General features: G+C 35.9%; 2 protein-coding genes across 4 annotated transcripts in view; one reads left to right on the forward strand and one right to left on the reverse strand.

Moving 5' to 3' along the window:
- Positions 1-20,825, forward strand: part of TRIM37 (tripartite motif containing 37) — a 141,506-nt gene that overhangs the window by 63,027 nt on the left and 57,654 nt on the right. For all 3 annotated transcript variants that reach the window (XM_036754513.1, XM_036754514.1, XM_036754515.1), the window contains 3 exons: positions 8,473-8,523; positions 9,358-9,439; positions 19,143-19,219. In XM_036754513.1, the coding sequence (XP_036610408.1) occupies positions 8,473-8,523; positions 9,358-9,439; positions 19,143-19,219 (210 nt within the window). The remainder of the gene's footprint in view (positions 1-8,472; positions 8,524-9,357; positions 9,440-19,142; positions 19,220-20,825) is intronic.
- LOC118846219 (cystatin-B-like) lies at positions 15,757-16,053 on the reverse strand. The gene has a single exon (XM_036754516.1). The coding sequence runs from the start codon at positions 16,051-16,053 to the stop codon at positions 15,757-15,759; it is 297 nt and encodes a 98-aa protein (XP_036610411.1).

The raw sequence follows: 20,825 nt of genomic DNA on the forward strand, positions 1-20,825 counted from the left end.
GTTGTTTCTGTAATAAACTGCAATTTGCATAGTCATCTTGTACAGTCACTTGTAATTCCACTGGGCCACTTCACATGGACCTTAAATCTAGAGCCAATTGTATAGCAGCTTTGGCTTCTTCAAAAGCTTTACTCTGTTCAAGTCCCCAATCAAATTCATATTTTTTCTTGGTAATTTTATATAAGGGTTTCAAAATCTGTCCTAAATGTGGAATGTGGTATCTCCAATATCCAAACAATCCTATGAACTTTTGGGCCTCTTTTCTTATTGGTGGGGATGGGAAAATCTTGAATCTTTTGTTGAGCTTGTGGGAGAATTTCTTGCAGTTCTTTATTCCATTGTATACCCCAAAATTTTACATTTTGAGCTGGCCCTTGAATCTTTGCAGGGTTAATTTCACATCCTTTACTTTTCATGTGCTCAGTTAAAAGTATCAAACTCTTTTTCCACTTCTTTTACATTTTCTCCCTATATCATAATATCATCTATGTAGTGGGTAAGCTGTACACCAGGTAACTTTAGTTCATCCAAATGTACAGCCACAATCCTATGGCAAATAGTTGGGCTATGCAGATATCCTTGTGGCAATTGGGTAAAAATATATTGTCGGCCCTGCAACATGAAAGCAAATTGATCCCATTGTTTGGAGTCTTATTGGGATCATAAAGAAAGCATTGGCCAAATCAATAACTGCGTACCAAGTCCCATCTTATTTCTGGATCCTTTCTATTAAGGTAACAGTATGTGGAACAGCAGCATACAAGGGAGAAGTCACTTTATTCAGTTGCCTATAATGCACTGTCATTCCCCATGTTCCATCTGACTTTCGTACTGGCCATACAGGATCATTCCATTGAGTGGTTGTAGGGACTAACACTCCTGCTTCAATATATTCCTGTATATTATTGGTAATTTTATCTTGCTCACCTGGCACATGATGCTGCTTCAAAGTAATTACTTTAGAAGGTTCAGGTAAAGTGATTGGGTCAATTTTTATTTTTCCCACTAAAAACTGTATTAATTCCTGTCTTCCTTACTGCAAATTGATATCTCCCCTCAGGTAAATTCAGAGTCATACCTTTCAATATATCTATTCCAATGATGTGTATTCAGCAAAGGGTACAATGACCAGTATATTCTTTCTTAGGCAATTGTCCGATTTTCATCATCAGTTTGACTTGTCTGACTGATATTTCAGTCTCCCCTAGTCCTGTGATGGTAACAGGAGTTCTTTGCTTAAATTTGTCAGGATTTCCATATATCAAGGTGGCCTCTGCCCCAGGGTCTATCAATGCCCTAGTTATAGTATTTGATGCATTTTTCCAATATATAGTCAGATTAATATGGGGTCTGTAATCCCATCTGTGTGTTTCTTTAATCTGAGCTGGGGCTTGGCCTATTTCCTAGTCTTCTTGGAGGGGTGACTCACTTGGATACAAGGGTCCAAGATCTGTAGGATTTGTAGGGGCTGTTCTTACTTCTCTATTCCATCTGCTATTAAGCCCCTCATCTCGGTACATTTTATATAGCTCATTAGTTGGAATACCATCTACTCTTCTGAAATCTACTTCTGCTCTCAACAAAGTAATAAACATTTCTTTTTTTTTTGTCACTGTATTCTGATTTAATCCTCTGGCTATTTACCCTTCTCTCTTAAGGAAATTTATCTTTTGCCCAGTCTCTTAAGTCACTTACCTGTGAAATCTTATCCAGCACTTCTGAAAGAGGGTTCCCTACTTCTGCAATTAGCAGAGTCAGAATTAGGTGTTTATAAAAGAGGGGAGCCCTTTTAACCATCACATTTCTCTGAGAGACTCCGTAGGGAGTGTCATAGTATGTATCTGCATTTCCTATCATGATAACGGTCTTCATTACCCTCCTCCTTTAATTTTCTCATACAGTCCCTAAGGGAATACCAGGGTCTATCTGCAGTAAGCCACATAGTATCAACAGGATATTCTCTCTTACAACCTGTAGCAGCCAAAACTAACAGAATGGTTGTTTGGTTACCTGCTTGCAAGTGATAATCCCTAAAAACTTGCTATCAAAAGAATTCTGACTAATAATTACTAATCTCATACAATCCACAGTATCTACAGATACTCCTGCAGCCTCTTCACCACCGATTCTCACCATCCAAGATATTAACAATTCTCCTATTCTCTGGGTGAACCTACTCAAGATATCTGTGATTTTCTGCTGTGTAAAATCCTCCAACATCTCTCTGAACACTGTATTATTATCTTGCTGTAGTATAGAAGAAATATTTTCATTTGAGTTATATGTTTCGGTAATTGTCTGAGTTCTTTCTCCATCATAGCAGCAAAGAATTCAATACATAATATCATAGCATGGAGCCAAGCCATCCCAAAACCTCTCTACCCCCTGCTGGGACCTTCCCACAAAATAATCAAAACTTACAGTACAGCTATCATAGATTGACTCTCTTTCCCTCAGTTCTAACTGTCATTAACAGTCATAACTGTTGTAACTGCTCTCTCAGCATTTCCTGTGACACAACTTCCTTTTCCTCTCAGCATGCTCCTCCCACCAAATGTGACTTAGGCTTCCTGTGACATAAGCAGGTCACATAGTCTGTTAATGGGTGGGAAAGATCTTCAAATCTAAATTGCTATTACAGACAGCCAGGAGGCCATTGTAATTGGATTGAAGAGTTTGTGGCAGGGAGTAAGGTGTAAGAAGACTGGAAAGGTAGAAGGGGACTAGGTTATGAAAAGCTTTGAATATGAAAGAGAGCATTTTGTATTTAATCCTGGAGGCAATAAGGAGCCATTGGAGTTTATTGAATAGGGATGGTGACATAGTTGGACTTGTGCTTTAGGAAAATTACTGTGATGGATGAATGGATGTAATGACAAGCAAAGTGGGACTTTTCACTGTTTTTTCTTTTGGAATGCTTCTCAGCACTAAGGCACTCCAGTGCCTTTGGTTGAGTCTTGCTTTGATTCAATCAAGATTCTTTGATTGAATCAAGAGTCTTTGATGCCCTACTTAAATTACAAGAAAGCCTAAGTCACATGAGTGAGTCACATGGTTGTGAGGCCCTCTGATCCTGAAGAAGTATATATATATAGTCTGAAGTTAGCATTTTGCTTGCGGGGCTCACTCATCGGAAGAGCGTTTGTGTGATTTGGCCAGATGAGACTCTGGGTAGCTGTTAAGTAGTCTCCGGGCTTTGAAAACCCAAATGTTGGTGCTTCTCTCTCTGGTAACTGTGTATGTATTGCTACGGACAGACAGAAGCCCTGCCTTCTGATTTGTATTATTTGCTCTGTTTATATAATTTCTGCTTGTAATTTCTGTTTGTGTTTTCTCTGAAGTTCAGGGTGCTGACTTTTTCCCCTGAACTAAGTTAATGATATATGTATGTTTAATTAAAGTGAGATTAAACTCCTGAAAGTTGCTTTCCTTAGAAAAGCAGATAAAGAACCTGCACTAGCAGCCCTCCTGTATATTGATGTTGTTGGTCTTATACCTCCACAGCAGCTGCTAGTAACATTGTTGTTACAATGGAGGATAGGTTGGATTTGGGGGAGATTTGAGGCAGGGAGACCCATAGCAGGTTATTAAAATTGTCCATGAGAGAATTGGTGAGGGCCTATGCCAGGTTGGTAGCAGTGTCAGAGGAGAGAAAGGGTAAATTTGAAAGCTCTCACAAAGATGTCATCAATAGGCCTTGTCAACAAATTGTATATGGAGAGTAAAAGATAGTGAGAATTTGAAGGTGACACTTAGGTTGTGAGCCTGGGAACCGTGGAGAACAGTGTTGCCCTCTACAGTAAAAAAATTTGGAATGGAAGAGTATTTAGGGGAAAAGATACTGAGTTCCATTTTGGACATGTTGAGTTTTTGATGATGTCTACTAGACATGCATTTTGGGATGTCTGAAAGACAGTTGGAGATATGAGATTAGAGGTCCTTAGAGAGGTTGAGGCAGAATGGGTAGATTTGAGAATCATCAGTATAAAGATGGTAATTAAATCCATGGCAGCTGATGAGATCACTAGGTAAAGCATTATAGAAGAGAAGAGAACCTGTGGGACACCTACAGTTAGAGGTTGTGATCTGGAAGAGGATCCAGCAAAGGAGACTTAGAAGGAGTGGTCTGATAGGCAGGATGAGAACCAGAAGAGAATAGTGTCCTGAAAATTTGAAGAATAGTGGTTGAATTGCTGAGTCAACAGGTTTGCACAGTTTAATAACTTTTGGAGCATGGTTCCTAATTGCTTTTTAGAATGGCTAGATCAGTTCACAGCTCCAGTAGTGAATTAATGTACCTTTTTTCCCCTCAACTCTTCCATCAGTTGTCATTTTCTTTTTTTGGGGGGGGTCAACTTTTCTAGTTTGATGGATTTGAATTGGAATTTCAGTGTTGTTTTAATTGGCATTTTCTAATTATAAATGATTTAGATCGTTTTTTAATATTGCTCCTAATAACTTGGATTTTTTTCCTTTGAAAAGTGCCTGTTGATATCCTTTGACCACTTATTAGTTGGGGAATGAATATGGTAACTGTTAAGTATTAATTTCTAGTTTGAAAGTACAAGACAACTGCAAATATACTGCATATATAAGTATGTGTGTGTGTGTGTGTGTGTGTGTGTGTGTGTATAGTTACATCGTTGTAGTCATTGTACATTGTACATATTGTTTTCTTGGTTCTGCTTACTTCATTGTACATTAATGATATAGATCTTTCCAATTTTCCCACGTTAACTTTTAATTTTTGGCAGTTTTTTACATTGATATTATGTACATTTGTCTTTCCATGCTTCTTTGTATTCATCACATTCATCATTTTTTTGTAGCACATAATATTCTATTACATTCATGTACCACAATTTGTGCAGCCATTCCCCAGTTGATAGATAATTGCTTTGTTATCCCCAAAACTGCTACTATAAATAGATTTTGCTGTGTTTAGGGACTTTGTTGTTATGGCTGTCCTGGGATTTATGCCTAGAAATGGAATCTCTAGATCTAAAAGTACGAACATTTTAGTAATTTTATTTGCAAAATTCCAAATTACTTTCCTAAATAATTATACCATTTCACAATTCCACCAACAATATACCAATGTGCCTATCTTCCCACAACTCCCATATTGACTAGTCTCATCTTTTAACGTTTTTGCCAGTTTGTAGGGCATGATAAAATTAGACTGTATTTAAATGCAATAGAGTTACTTGCTACTTAAAGGAATCTTTTGATGAATACTCTAAAGTTCATAATTACTTCCTCATTTATGCACATAAATTTTTTTAATTGAGATTTTTTTATTTTTAGTTTACAACACTCAGTTCCGCATGATTTTGAGTTCCAGATTTTCTTCCCTTTAAATTATCTCTCCTGGGTCTATTCTCCAGGTCAGTGGTTTTCCCAATGAGATATTTCACATTGTCTTGATTTCTCATAAAGTCACTAGCTTCCACTTGCTCCAATCTAATTTTTAAGGTGGTATTTTCTTCAGTGGTGTTTTGGACCTTCTTTTCCATTTGGCTAAATCTGCCTTTCAAGGCATTCTTCTCTTCATTGGCTTTTTGGAGCTCTTTTGCATTTGGGTTAGTATATTTTTTAAGGTGTTATTTTCTTCAGTATTTTTTTGGGTCTCCTTTAGCAAGTTGTTGACTTGTTTTTCATGGTTTTCTTGCATCACTCTCATTTCTCTTCCCAGTTTTTCCTCTACTTACTTGCTTTTCCAAATCCTTTTTGAGCTCTTCCATGACCTGAGATCAGTTCATATTTTTCTTGGAGGCTTTTGATGTAGGCTCTTTGACTTTGTTGACCTCTGGTGATCTTTGTCACCAAAAAAAGATTTTTGAGCCTGAGTCTGTGTCCTTTTTTGCTGCCTGGCCATGTTGCCAGCCAGCTACTTGACCTCTGACCTTGTAGAGTAGAGAATGCTTTGTCCCAAGCTTTAGGAGCTGTGCTGCTGTTTTCAGAGCTACTTCTATTCCATGGCCACCACAAAGCTGTGCCACAGCAGTGCTCCTCCTCCTCCAAGAACCGCCAACCAGGATTGCAACCCAGATCCAAGCAGGGCAAAGCAAATCCTGCACTCCCACGCTGGTCTGCCACTTGATTCCTCCCACTCTGTGAGCCAGGGACTCTGGAAGCAGCTGATGCTGGAGCTCCACTGTCATACAACCTCCTCCACCCCCAAGGCTGGTGGCCAGACTGCTCTCTAACCTGATCTAGCCGTTTACCGACTAACCTGCTCTGTGGTCTTTGGCGTTTGTGGGTTGAGAAGTCTGGTAACTGCTACAGCTCAATGATTCTTGGCCCTAAGGCCTGCTCTGGGTTGACTCCCAGTCTGTTCTGTCCTGGCGCGGCCTACCCTGGGCTGCGCTTGGCTCCCAGCACTGTGCAATAGACCTTTCCCAGTGACCATCCAGGCCATCTTGGGCTGGAGACTTGCTTCCCTCTGCTATTTTGTGGATTCTGCAGCTCTAGAATTTATTTAGAGCCATTTTTTACAGGTGTTTGGAGGGATTTGGGGGAGAGATTAAGCAAGTCCCTGCTTTCCAGCTGTCGTCTTGGCTCCACCCCTGGGTGTGCACATTTTTATAGCCCTTTGTGCATAGTTCCAAATTGCTCTCCAGAATGGCTGGATCAGTTCACAGCTCTACCAACAATGTAACAGGGTTTCAGTTTTCCCACATCCTCTCCAACATTTGTCATTTTCCTGTTTTGTCACGTTAGCCAATCCGACCCGAGAGATGAGGTACCTAAGAGTTGTTTTGATTTGCATTTCTCTAATCAATAGTGATTTAGAGCATTTTTTCATATGCCTATAGATATCTTTATGCACATAATTTTTAGAAGAATGTAGAGTATAACAACATTATCCTCTGCTAGTGACTTTACCTCATCGACAAGTTTATCATTTAATCATTTGAAAATTACTTTGACTATGTCAAAAACTGTCTTGTGTCCTGAGGGTGCTTACCTTTTAATCTTGTGACAATTTCTTTTTGCACTTAATAGTATTTTATTTTTTTCTAATTATATGTAAAGATAGTTTTCAGCATTCATTTTTGTAAGATTGTGAGTTCCAAGTTTTCCTCCCTCCCACCTCTCTAAGACAACAAGCAATCTGATATAGGTTATGCTTGTACACTCATGTTAAACATATTTTCACATTAGTCATGTTCTGAAGGAAGAATCAGAATAAAAGGAAAAAACCATGAAAAAGAAAAAACAAAACCAAACAGAACAAAGTGGAAAATAGTATGCTTTGATTTGCATTCAGACTCCTCTCTTGATGTGGGTAGCATTTTCTGTCATGAGTCTTTTGGAATTGTCTTAGATCATTGTGTTGCTTAGAAGAGCTCAATCTATCATAGTTGATCATTGAACAATGTTGTTGTGACTATGTACAGTGCTCTCCTGGTTCTGCTCACTTCACTCAGCATCAGTTCATGGAAGTCTTTCCAGGTTTTTCTGAAGTCTTCCTGATCATTTCTTCTAGAACCATAGTATTCCATTACATTCATATACTACAACTTGTTCAACCCTTTCCTTATTTGATGGGCATTCCCTCAGTTTCCAATACTTTGTCATCACAAAAAGTTCTGCTAGGAATATTTTTGTACATGTAGGTCTTTTTCCCTTTTTTATGATCTCTTTGTGATACAGACCTAGTAGTGGTATTGCTGAGTCAAAGGGTATGCACAGTTTTGTGGGTCTTTGGCCATAGTTCCAAATTGCTTTCCGGAATAGTTGGATCAGTTCACAACTCCATTACCAATGCATTAGTGGTCCAATTTTCCAACATATTCTCCAACATTTATCATTTTCCTTTTCTGTCATATTAGCCAATCTGATAGGTATGAGGTGGTACCTCAGAGTTGTTTTAATTTGCATTTTTCTAATCAATAGTGATTTAGAGTATTGTCACAATTTCTTCCACTATCTGTTGATTAGAGGCGGGGGAGGATAGTTAGATAATTCTGTGCCTGCAAAGGCTTATTTTTATACACTCTTGAGCATTCCAACATATACTAGAAGGGGATAATGCTCTTTTTTGCCTTAGGCAAGTAATACATAGGGATTGACTTAAAGAAATATTCATGTGCCACAGAGCAGAATTTTCTTTCATTAAATATATATGCATTAAAATAAAAGTAATATTTAGAAATATCCTTTACTGTGCCCCTGGGATCTGTGTTTTTGACTACTTTGCTTACAACTATTCTTGTTCTCATGATATGTACCATGAACCTTAACATTGTGAAATTGTGCTAGCTTATCGTCAGTGAATAATACTGAATTGTAATCTGTCTGGGTCCTAGGAGTTGATAATAAATACTTGTTGATGTACTTGATATTGATCATTCACACTATTCCTTGTTAGGATTATAAATTTTATCTGAGGGCCTAATATCTTATTTTTTTTCCTTGTTTTACAAAGTGAAATAATTTCTTGGCTTATATGTTTTGTCTTTTTAGCGAATTAGTGCCAGCTTATGATTCAACTACTTTTGTTTTAGAGAACTTCAGGTAAGACTATTTGGCAACCTCATTATTTTATATGTACAAAATTTGCCATTATAAATGAGTTCTTTATAAATAAATTTCATTTGTAAGGCAAGACTGCAAAAAACTATACCACTTGGTATATCAATATAGAGTAATTTGGTAATCAACATAGAGTAATTTTACTGATCAAAATATTAACTATGATGCCTTCACATATGTTAATACTGTTTCCCATGTTATCTCTTAATGTTAAGTACCTGTATTTTAGGATGTTCTCTTTTAGCATTAAAAAGAAAAGTTAGTCAAGAGTTAGTATTGTAAGTCACATGAGTAACAAGATGAAGGACTAGACATTTTCCCTGATTCCCCATGTGTAAGGAAGTGGGGTGTAGTTCATGAACAGGACTAGGAGTAAAGCTGTTAAACGCTAATCTTAATGCTGATACTATCACTCTTATAATCTTGAACATGTTGCTCACCTCGTCTCTTTCCATTTTTTTACTTTCTTGTTTCTTTTCATAATAACCAAATATCATAGATCACAATACTAAATTCAGTGTAAAGTATTGTTTTATTGTTTCAGCCTTTTTGGAGCTGGTTTCTTTAAATGTCCCCAAGTGTAAACATGGGTTGGTCATTATAAAAATACTCTTTGGAAATAGCTTTTTAAAATATAACTAAATCAGTTCATTCGTCTTTGATTCTTTGTTCAGGAATATAAGTTTATATATCACAAAAGTAATTTTTCATAGTTGCTGGTTTTCTTTTAGCAATACTTGTAAGATTTCAGTTACCATAAAGTTTGATTTATTTAGCTGTAATAAATTAACATCAGGGTGTTTTCTTTCTCCTTAGCACTTTGCGCCAGAGAGCAGATCCAGTTTATAGTCCACCTCTTCAAGTTTCAGGGCTTTGCTGGAGGCTGAAGGTTTACCCAGTAAGATTTTGATTGTCTTTTCTTAAGAACCCTTTTAAGTTTTATTTGTTGTTTCTGATCTGTCTTGGGATAGAAGAATATTCTCTCTCATTTTTCTAGCATTCTTAAGCAAATGCATCAATTTATTTTCTAGGAACTTGCAAATTTCCAGACAATTGCAAACAGCAGTATTTCCATGTTTCTTTATAGGGTTCTTGAATCATACTCAAAGAAATTGCATCTGAATAAAATTAACTGTCACTTTTCTTTGAGTTTTATTTTGAAGTTCTATCAATATTAGTAGAGGAAATAATAAAGATTTTTAATGATGTTTCAGTATTAGGGATAAAATTAGCACAGTGCATAATTTAAAAAAGGTTAAAATTTATCTGATCATATCAATCTACGGAATAGGCATCCAATAAAGTATTAATATTCACTTATGAAAAAATTATAAAAGTAGAAATAAAAGGATTTTTCTTTAATTCAGTAGAAAGCATATAGTCTCGAGAGTTGGTATTTTAGTTCACATGAGCAACAAGATGGACTAGATATTTTTTCTGATTCCCCATGACCTCTCAAACCTCCCTAAAAACAGAAATAATGACCAAAGATAAAACAGTTCTAGCTGTCTCTGGGGTCTAGGACACCAAGAATCCAAAAGAAGACAATGAACAACAATGCCAACAAAAAAATCCGAGAAAAACCTCTGAATGATGCTTATTGACCCTGAGCTCACTCAGCGCCCCCCGCTCCCTGCTCCCGACAGCTCTTATGCTGTGAGGTTGCACTATCTGCCTCAAGGACAGGATACAACAACAAAAGTCACTTCTACCACCTGGTCCTCCCTTCCCCTTCAAGGACTGTGGAGACCCTGACTCCAGGGAATGGAGGTTTGCTCCAGTCGCCACAGCTCTTCAGGAGCCTGCCAGAAGCTGCAGTGTGGAAGCACCAGTGCTGCAAACCTCTAAATTACCAGTGCTGTGGCAAACAATGCTGTAAAGCCCTGAACTTCCAATGCCAGCCTAGAAAACTGAGAAACAGAGGTATTAGGAGAAATCAGGAGGGGCGGGGGTGGGGAAAAGGTGGGAAGACTATGTGGTGCTATACCAAGTCTGAGGGGAAGGAGCACAACATCTAGGCAGGACCAGTTTGACCACCCAAAAGTCAGATGGGGCAGAAACCTTGGCTAGTGAATTGTGAATTGCCCAGTGTAGGAGGAGGCTGAGCATGGTGAGATGCTGCTCCTAAGGAAACCACAGTCAAAGGAGAGGGAGTCAGGAAGTGAATGATAAGGAAAATATGGGGGGAAATGATGGAAGTTATCAAAGATTGCAGAAAGAAGAAAATTGAAAGACCTGGAACATAAACAGATAAAGCAATGGGAAAAATGAGATCAATAGAAGTAAGCACTTCCAGATCTAGTAAACAGGTTCAGACATCTATGAATAACTACTGCAAAACAAAGAAAATGATCCAATATGTGATGAGCCAGAGGACCTTGCAATATTTAAGGAGACTATGGAAACACCACATGCTGTTCCTGAGTGGTTGAAAAGAGAAATGAGAATTATAAGAGCAGAATCAAAAGTAACAAACAGAATAGAAAAACTTGAATCTGTAATGGCCAGCTTCACTGTAGAAACAAAAGAGAGAACAATAGATTGGAAATTCAAATATACAGTAGTGAAGGTCTGCTTTTAAGAAGAGAAGCAAAAAAACAGGAACATTAAAAGAAAATAAGCTCATTATGTAAGCAAAATATATGGATCTTGAAAACAGGATGCATAGAGACGATCTAAGTATCACAGATCTCCAAGAACACAACAGGAGGAAAAAACCTGAACACCATAGTGAAGGGAATAATAGAAGAGAACTGCTTCAGACTTCTGAACAAAGAAAATGAAATTCCAATTGAAAGAATTCAGATTGCTTCCCAAAAAAATATCCAAGTTTGCAAACTCCAAGATACATAGTCGTTAAATTTAATAATTTATTTTAGAAACTACAAGTTCATAAAGCCATCAAGAGAAAGACCTTCAAATGCAAAGGAAAGGACATTCAAATAATGCAAGACTATTCCTCACCCACTATAAAATGGAAAAGAATAGAATAATGTGTTCCAAAAACCAGTGGAGCTCAGGACACAGCCCAGGGTGACCTATCCTGCAAATCTGAGTTTAGCATTATAGTGATAAAGAAGAGCTTGAAAGTTTGCATCTCTAACACCTCAAAATACAGAAAAGCAAGAAGTGAGTAAATAGAACAGGTAAAGACAGAATGACAATAGAGAGATCAGTAAGAAATTTTTTTCCAGCTTCACATAAGAAGATAGAAGTAAACACACAAATAGTAGAGGTAACAGTGAAGAGGTGGCTAGGGGGCATTATATATAGCATCTGATAATACTTTGTCTACAGGTGAATCAGTGCTTTTTTGTTTAACTATAATATAGGAGAGCACATAAAAGGGAGGGAGGGGACCCAGGAGGATAGAGGAGTATGTGATGCATAGGTGTCAAATCTTGCACTCAGAAATGAGGGGAAGATAAACTCTGTGTCTCAGAAGGAGAAGAGCCTACAGGGGAGTGCGTGAGTTGGAGGAGGAAAATAATGGAAAATGGGTGAGGGGAGGAAGGAGGCCTTACTTCGGAGGTGGTTCCATTGATGAATGCTCTTATCGGTGAAGAGAGATGGTCAGGGAATGAAAGGAGAGGAGGATGTTACAATGAATGAGGCCTGGGTGATCTGGTACTCGAAGAGTCTACTGCATTGGGAGGTGGCAAATTGGAACCCCTGGCAGCACTTGGCACCTGAAGGAGTGTGACAGTATAGACAAAGGGAGATTTCCAGGGAAATAAAAGGTCAACAAGGGAGGGTGTAGATCAGTGATGGGCTGCATAATTAGGGACCCAGTTGGAAGGGACCCTGCCACGGGGCAGTGTCCTCTCCGGTACCTGAAATGATTGGAATTGTGAGTGAGGCATAATTGAAAAAGGTTAATCGGTGGGACAGGCTCTGCAAGCCAGTGACAGAAAGTACCTAGAGGGTAGAGTCTACAAGACTTTTTGTTTCCATGAATACAGAGTAAAGAGAGAGACTAAATTATAGGAGTCATCAATGAGAGAATGAGGATCTAGAGTCGACAGGAAAAGATAGACAATGAAGACAGAGAAATCTTTTTTGGAAATGAACACAAAATATGAAATTTAAAAAGCTAATGAATAGAACGCTAGCTGAAGCAGGGGAAAGAAATAGGGAAACTATGTGAATGAGAAGAAGAAAGAAGAGTAAGAAATATATAATGAGATAAAACAGGAGAGAAAAAGGAACTAATAAAAATATAACAAATGAGAAGAGGGGATTGAGGTGACAGACAAGAGCTTGTAGGATCAGAAACACCTGGAAAAAAAGATTAAGGTAAAGTAACTGAAGGAACATAATACTGTGTTTACAGCAGAAGAGGAAAAATAGTAACTTGTAAAAAAACCTCACCAGTTTTAGAGACATGGAAGAAAATATAAACCTTACTCTTATAATTTTAAATGTGAATGGACCAAACAATCCAGTAAAATGAAAAAGAGTGAGAGATTGGATAAGAAAACAAAACTTTACAGTTGACAAACCCTAGAAGAAATACATTTCTTAAAAAAAAAAAACAAAACTGAGGGGATAGAATAAAATTTATTATGTTTCAGGTGAATTAAAAATGCAGGACTTGCCACCATGTTCTCAGATAAAGCAGAAAAAAACCATTTAAAATACTAAAAGGGATAGAAAAGGAAACTGTATTATGCTGAAAGGAACCATAGACAACAAATTAACATCAGTAATAAGCTTATTCACTCCAAATTCCTTAGCTTCCAAGATTCATAAAGGAGACATTTTACAGTAACACAAGAATGACAGGAGACTTCAGTATCCATCTATCAATTTTATATGTCTGGAATCTGGATAAGTTTGGAGAACACATGTCTGGAGAAATTAAAAATAAAAGATTTTGGCAACTAAATGAGAAAGCAGTATAATGTACATGTTTCTTTGTACCACATGGAACTTTTATGAAAATTGACTATGTACTAGGGCACAGAACTATTGAAAAGGAATATGAAAGGGCAGAAATAGTTAACATAGCCTTTATAGACCATAATGAAAAAAAAAGAAATTGGTTCAGGGACCACAGACAAAAGATAGACTGAAATAGAGGCTTAACGGTGAAATCTAAAATGATGAATGGATCAAAGAACAAATCACAGAAACAAGTATGTAAAATTACAATGGTGAAGCTACATAGCTATATTCTGGGATGTAACTAAAGCAGTCCTTGGGAGAAAAAAAATTGTATTCATATAATCATATGTGAACAAAATGGAAAAAGAGAGGATTAATAAACAGAATATGCATTTTTTAAAAAACTAGCAACCTAACAAACCTAAAATAAGCACAAAAGAAGAAATATTAGAAATTAGAGGAAAAATAGATAAATTGGAAACAATTCCATAAAAATGGTCTTTGAAAAGACTAATAAAATTGACAAACCTAGAGCTAATCTGATTAAAAAGAGAAAAGAAAATTAAATCAATAAAATAGCAGTTAGCAAGGTAAAACAATAGCAAAACTAGAAATAAAAGAATAATCAACACATGCACAATTATATGCTAACAAAACTGAGAGTGCAAAAGAACTAGAACAATAATAAAATACCCAAATTATCAGAAGACCAGATAGAGATCTTAAATTATTCCATCTCAGAAAAGGAAAGAGAACTAGCTCTGAAGGAATTAACTACTAAAGGGGAAAAAAAAAAAAACCTGGTCCTGATGGATTTACAGGAGAGTTCTGTAAAATTCAAATTCTATCAAACTGTCCTAATGAATAGTTAGTACTTTAACTTCATAAATTATTCCCCAAATGAGATAAATATAGCCCTAATAACCCAAACCTAGGAAAGGTAAACACAGAAAGGAAACTACAGGTCAATGTAATTTATGAATAGTAGTTTTAAAATTGTAAACAAAATCTTATTAAACAGACTACTGCAGTCTTTCTAGGAAATTGTTTATTATGATTAAATGGAATTTATTCTAGGAATGCAAGGATGATGGTTCAACATTAGGAAGACAATCAACATAGTCATATTAAAAACCAAAACATCCCAAACCACATGATCATCTCAATAGCTGCAGAAAAAGTATGACAAATTGTAACTTTTATTCTATAAAGTATAGGCATAGAGGGAACCTTCTTTTAATATTATAAAAATAATATCAAACCAAAAGCATACATCATATGCAATGGGATTCATTAGAAGCTTTTCCAGTAAATAAAAAAGCAAGGATAGCTGCTCTCTCCACTACTATTTGACGAAACTATCTCTGTTTGCTCGTGGTATCGTAGTTTACTTGGAAAACCCCAGGGAGTCAATAGAGATTCTAACTGAGGCAGTAGCTTCAGCAGTCACAGCCTACAAAACAAATCATCAGTGATCAACAGTATTTCTATATAATGATGACAAAACACAAGAAGCAATAATAGAAGGAAATCCCATTTTAAATAACTACAAAATGCATAAAGTGTCTCTGGATCAACTTACCAAAGCACATAGGATTTGTATGGATTCAATAATACAGTGCTTCTTAAAGAAATAGAGAACAATTTAAATAACTTGAGGAATATTCATTGCTTATGCCTAGATTGTGCCAAAATAATAAAAATGTCAGTACTACCAAAATAAATTTACCCTTAGAATGGTATCAGTCAAGTTACCAACGGGATACTTTATAGAACTTGATAAAGTAATACTGAAATTCATTTAAAAAAATAAGGGATCTTGACTGTCAAGGGAAATGATGAAAAGAAATGAGGGTGAAGGGGGAATAATAGCCTTTCCAGACTTCAGACTCTCTTATTAAACATCAGTCATCAAGACCATCTGGTGTTCGTTAAAGAATAGAGAAATCAATGGAACAGACTAGACAGAGGAGGTTCAGAAACAATAAAACTCAATAACCACAGTGTTTCTAAAGTGAAGAACACAAATTGCCTAGGGAAGAACTCCCTATTTGTTAAAAACTGCTTGGAAAATTGGAAAGCAGTGCGACAGAAATTAGACTTAGAATAACAACTTATTCCACAAAATATTCTAAATGGATATGTGACCTTAATAATAAAGGTCATAATATAAAAATATTGAAGAAAAACAAATCATATATCTCTCATATCTATGGATAAAAAATACATTCTTTTTTAATTAAATATCAGATTTCTTTTATTGCCCCAAATTTTAATACCTGCCCATATGATGCATATAATGTAAGGGCCACTATTCAAAATGGTGCATTAAAAATAGACCAATTCATCATTCTTTGTTTTGTTGGTTTGATAACCGTGTAGAGCCAATGGCTTGTTTTCATGAGGGAGGCTTCTGAACACTTGAATATGTATAAACTCCTCTTCACCAACATGAACCTTAATGAAGTAGTTCATTCCAGCAACCACTTGACTTTTAAATTCCACAGTCTTAAAGACTGGAAACTTCCTGTTTTCTTTCTTTTCAAGCTGTGCCTTTACCTCTTCCGCCATCTGCTGCGTTTCAGCGGTGGCCGGTTGGGTGGCCAAAACTCCTCCACACATCATCCTTGCAAGTTTGGTGGCAGAGACATAATGAGGGGTCTAAAAAATATATTCTTAACCAAATAAGAGAGGCAATTAACAAAAGATGAAAGATAATTTTTATTACTTGAAACTGAAAAGCTTCTGTACAGACAACCTTAATGCATCCAGGATAAGAAGGGAAGTGGCCAAATGGGGAAAATTTTTGTATCACATTTTTCTGATAGGGGTTTGGTACCCAATAAGCCATTCCCCCATAGCTAAATGATCAAAAGATATGAGCAAGTAGTTTTCAAAAGAATAATACACTAAAAAAATCAAAAGTAAATGTATCAAAATTAAAAAGATCAAACAGGACTTGAATGAAGAGATATGAGAAGATACCACCCCCCCCCCCCACACACACACATACATACTTCTTTGTAGAGGTGGGAGGTCCACAAGTATTAACATATTGCACATTTTCAGAGTTTTTCAATTTATTGATCAGTTGTGCTTTTTTACCTCCCTCTGAAAAATACTACTGTCATATGGGATAGCTCTCTGGGAGGGGTGGTGGGGGTGGTGAAGGGATACCTGGGATACTATGGTGATGTAAAAAACAGAAAATATCAATAAACACACTAAAAAAAAAAGACCTAGTATTTTGTTTATAAGAAACTTATTTTTTCCCACTCAGAAAAAGTATTTGCAAAGCTGCTTACTGTCAGTAATGTTATCTGGTATAGTACTGAAACATAAACATAGCAATAAAGTGAGAAAAATTGATGAATAAGTCTTGTGATAAGGAGAGATTAAAATAATTATTTGCAGAGGATATAATTTTTTATTTAGAAAACTCAAGAGAAATAAGATCATTAATTAAAATAATAAACAACTTAAGCAGTATAGCAGAATGTAATGCCCTCCCTCCCATATTATCAGTGTCTCTTCATATATTGCCAATCATATATTTAAAAAATGATAGGCAAGATACATACAGTTTAGCAACAAAATGTATTAAATGTTTACAAATTAACCTACTAGGATGATATGGAACTTAAGAAAAATCAAGTGTAAAATAATTTTATAGAAGCAAAAAAATATGAGGCAGTGTTAATTTTTGTGCCAAGCTAATAAAAAAAAGATGATACTCCCTGTAAAATTCATTCTTAGCTTTAATTCTTTACTGGTCAAACATGCTAATGTCACGCAATATAAAATTGGACAAAATAGTAAGAATTCCTATAGATAAACAAGTGAAGAATGTTAAGGGAATTATTAAAAATAAAGACAGATAAGGGAAGGAGGCTCACTCATATTTCAAATTATACTGTGAAACAGTAATGATCAGAACTCTCATAGTGGAGTTGTGAATTAATGAAAATTTTTTAAAAGGTGGTTTGGACATATGCAGTAAGGTTTGTCAAAATTTGCGTACCCCTTAGTAGCCCCTCTACTAGAACTGTATACCCTAAGGAAGTTATTGTGTGCAAAGTGAATGTGTGCAAAATATTTCTTGAAATATTATTTAGAATAACTAAAAACTGTAGGAAAAAACCTAGTTGATCAACATTTGGGAAATAACTACACAGTCATTTTGTCTGAGAATATATTAAAACATTGCTTTGTAAGAAATTAAGGATATGAATAATTCAAAGAAATAGGGAGAGACCTACATGAAGTAATGCAAAATGAAGAAAGCATAATCCAAAGAACAATAAAACAGTAACAAATCTAGTTTACGTAAAGTTCAAAAAGGACTGTGGGCACCACTTTTTTTTTAACTGGACTTGAAATGTATTTGGTTTAGGGAACTCCTTGTGGGGAACTTGCTCTACTATTAGAAATTAACCTACTAAGATCATATGGAACTTATTATGAAATATAAAATTATATATATCATATTATAAAATATATGTATTATATTATAAAATAATTTTATAGAAATAAAAAGAATATGAATCTGTTAATTTTTGTACCAAGCTAATAAAATGAAGATGATACTCCTTATGAAATTTATCCTTAGCCTTAATTCTATACTGGTTAAACATACTAAAATCATGCAATATATAATTAGACAACCCTCCCCCTCTCCCACCCTCCCCCATAGCCCCATAGCTATAGTGATAGTAATAGCTCCAGCTCTGGGAGGTAGGTGCTATTAGGTTTTACAGATGAGGAAACTGAGGCTGTGAGAGGTTACATGACTTGCCTAGGTTCAGATAGCTGTTAAGTTTCTGAAGCTGAATTTCAACTCAAGTCTTTTTGACTATAGGTCCATTGCTGCTTTCCATAGCTGCCTTATATCTTCAAGTCTGAAAATCTTCACCTTCTCTGCAATTTATTTTCTTAGAGAGTTGCCTGAGGACACTAAAGGTTTAAGTAGCTTACTCAGGGTCACATAGCTAGAGGTGGGACTTATACTCAGATCTTCTGGCCTCCACGGTCCCTATACTACACTGCCTTTCTGTGGGTACCACCGCCACTGCTTACACTTAGGTTAGTCAATATAGACATTCTGGGGGCTGATATTAGCAATGTGTAAATAATGAAATTTTACAGACACATTGAAAAAATCATTTTAAATTTATTGTTTTTAAAAATTTTATGACCTCATTTTTTATGCTGTTTCATATGTTTCAATCCCTACTCTTGTTAAAAATAAGTGAGATTTATAATTATTTAAAAAAAACAAAAAAAGATTCAATTATATCTTTTTATGTCTTAATTCTAGTGGAGTTACATGTATTTTACTTTTTAGCAATGTTATTAGGAATATTTGCTGCTGAATGTTATAAGATTTTAAGACAGTTTTAAAATATTGCTTATTTTTTTCCTGTATGTCAGAATAAATAAAATTGTATCTTTCCTTATTCCTCGCAGTTGGATAGGCGAAAGGAAAGTTAGAGATTGATCTCATTTTATTAAACTGCTATCATCCTAAGATATTAGAATAGAGGTGATTTAGCATTAATGTTATAGTTTCTGGCTCTGTAGTATCTTATATGTTTATTATTTTATTCAGACAGATTGGGTTTCTGTTAGATAGATTCATAGGTAAAATAATGTGTATTGGGCTCCAGTATGTGAAATTGTAGGTTAATCAGAAGATACTGCCTATTCTTTTTAAGGATGGAAATGGAGTTGTGCGTGGTTATTACCTCTCTGTGTTCCTGGAACTCTCAGCTGGATTACCAGAAACATCCAAGTAAGAAACATGATTACTGATTTCCTTAGTATATATTTTTAACATGTTTTGCATTTTGGTATATTTAGAAAACAGTTTTGCTTTGTCTTGGTGCATCTGGATGTGAAATGTGTGGCATTGTATGTCATCATATTTTGTTTTAAACCTGAAGTTCTAACTGACCCAGTCAGTAATTTTTAAAAATATAATTTTATATATTTGTTGTTACATTTCAAGTTCCAAACTGTCTCCCTCCCTCCCTCCCTCCTCACCCTACACTAGAGAAGGCCATCATTTGACACAGATAGACATATATGTATATGTGTGTATGTATGCATACGTATATATGTAAAGTCATACTATGCATACTTGTACTTTTTTCTCTGGAGGTGAATAACGTCTTTCTTCATAGGTCCTTTGTAATTGATGTGAATATTTATAATATTCAGAATAGCTTGGTTATTCAGTTATTCTTCAAACAGTATTGCCGTTACTATATCCAGTGTTTTCTTGGTTCTGCTCATTTCACTCTTTTTGTCATTTCATGCCTGCTCCTAATTTCTTAGAGCACAGTAGTATTCTAATCATAATCATATACCACAACTTTAGTCATTCCCCATTTGATGGGCATTCCCTCAATTTGCAATTCTTTGTCACCACAAAGACAGCTGCTATAAATATTTTAGAACATAAAGGGTCTTTTCCTTTTTCCCTGATTACCTTGGGAAACAGGCCTAATATGATATTGCTTGGTTAAAGGGTATATGCAGTTTTATAACTCTTCGGGCTATGGGAATTGTATTCCAGATTACTCTCCAGAGTGGTTAGAGCAGTTCACAGTTCCACCAACAGTATGTTAGTGCCTCAGTTTTTCCATATCCCCTCTAACATTTGTCATTTTCCACTTCTGTACTTTTAAAGCCAATCTGAGAGGTGTGAGATGGTATCTCAAAGTTGTTTTAATTGCCAACCAGCAATTAATAAGAAGGCAATATGTCAAAATTAACCTGGGCTTCTCTAATCACTATATGGTATCACATTCTCAGAGTTGGATGAGGCCCCAGATTCCATCTAGTTCAAATTTGAACATGTCTGAAATTCTTTTATAATATCTCCCACCAAGTGGTTGTCTAGCCTTCATTTGAAGATTTACTGAGAGGCAATCTGCTATTGGCAAAAGTAGCCCACTACACATTTTTCATGAAACTAATTTTTTTTTTGTAAAATATACTGTTGTGTAGCCTCCTGCGATATTCTTTATCTTTTTAAAAAGGAGAATTTCTTGCAGCTTTAAGTGTTGCTGAAAATTTCTTAAAAGGCCACGTTAATGAGAGTGATGGCACATTTCCAGTTGATAGCTGAGTAGGCTATGTTTTTTATGTCATCTTTATTTTTTAATATATTCCCTCCCTCTAACCTACCATCTGCCTTTGCTCAGTGTGCTATTTGAATAACAAAAAATAAGAGAGACTAGGGGAGGAAAGTTGTGTAGCAGTTCTAACCATCACTCTTGTCTGAGAGTATATGCATTAGTCCACATATAGAATCCTCCCCAAGGGAAGAAGTTCCTTTTTCATCTCATCTCTGTGGCCAAGCTTGGTCATTATTGTGTTCAGTTTCATGTTTA

The sequence above is a fragment of the Trichosurus vulpecula genome, chromosome 4, assembly GCF_011100635.1.
Source record: "Trichosurus vulpecula isolate mTriVul1 chromosome 4, mTriVul1.pri, whole genome shotgun sequence".
Lineage (NCBI taxonomy): Eukaryota > Metazoa > Chordata > Mammalia > Diprotodontia > Phalangeridae > Trichosurus > Trichosurus vulpecula.

Coding starts and splice junctions, on each gene's coding strand:
- LOC118846219 (XM_036754516.1), bottom strand. CDS start 16,053: ATGATGTGTGGAGGAGTTTTGGCCACCCAACCGGCCACCGCTGAAACG.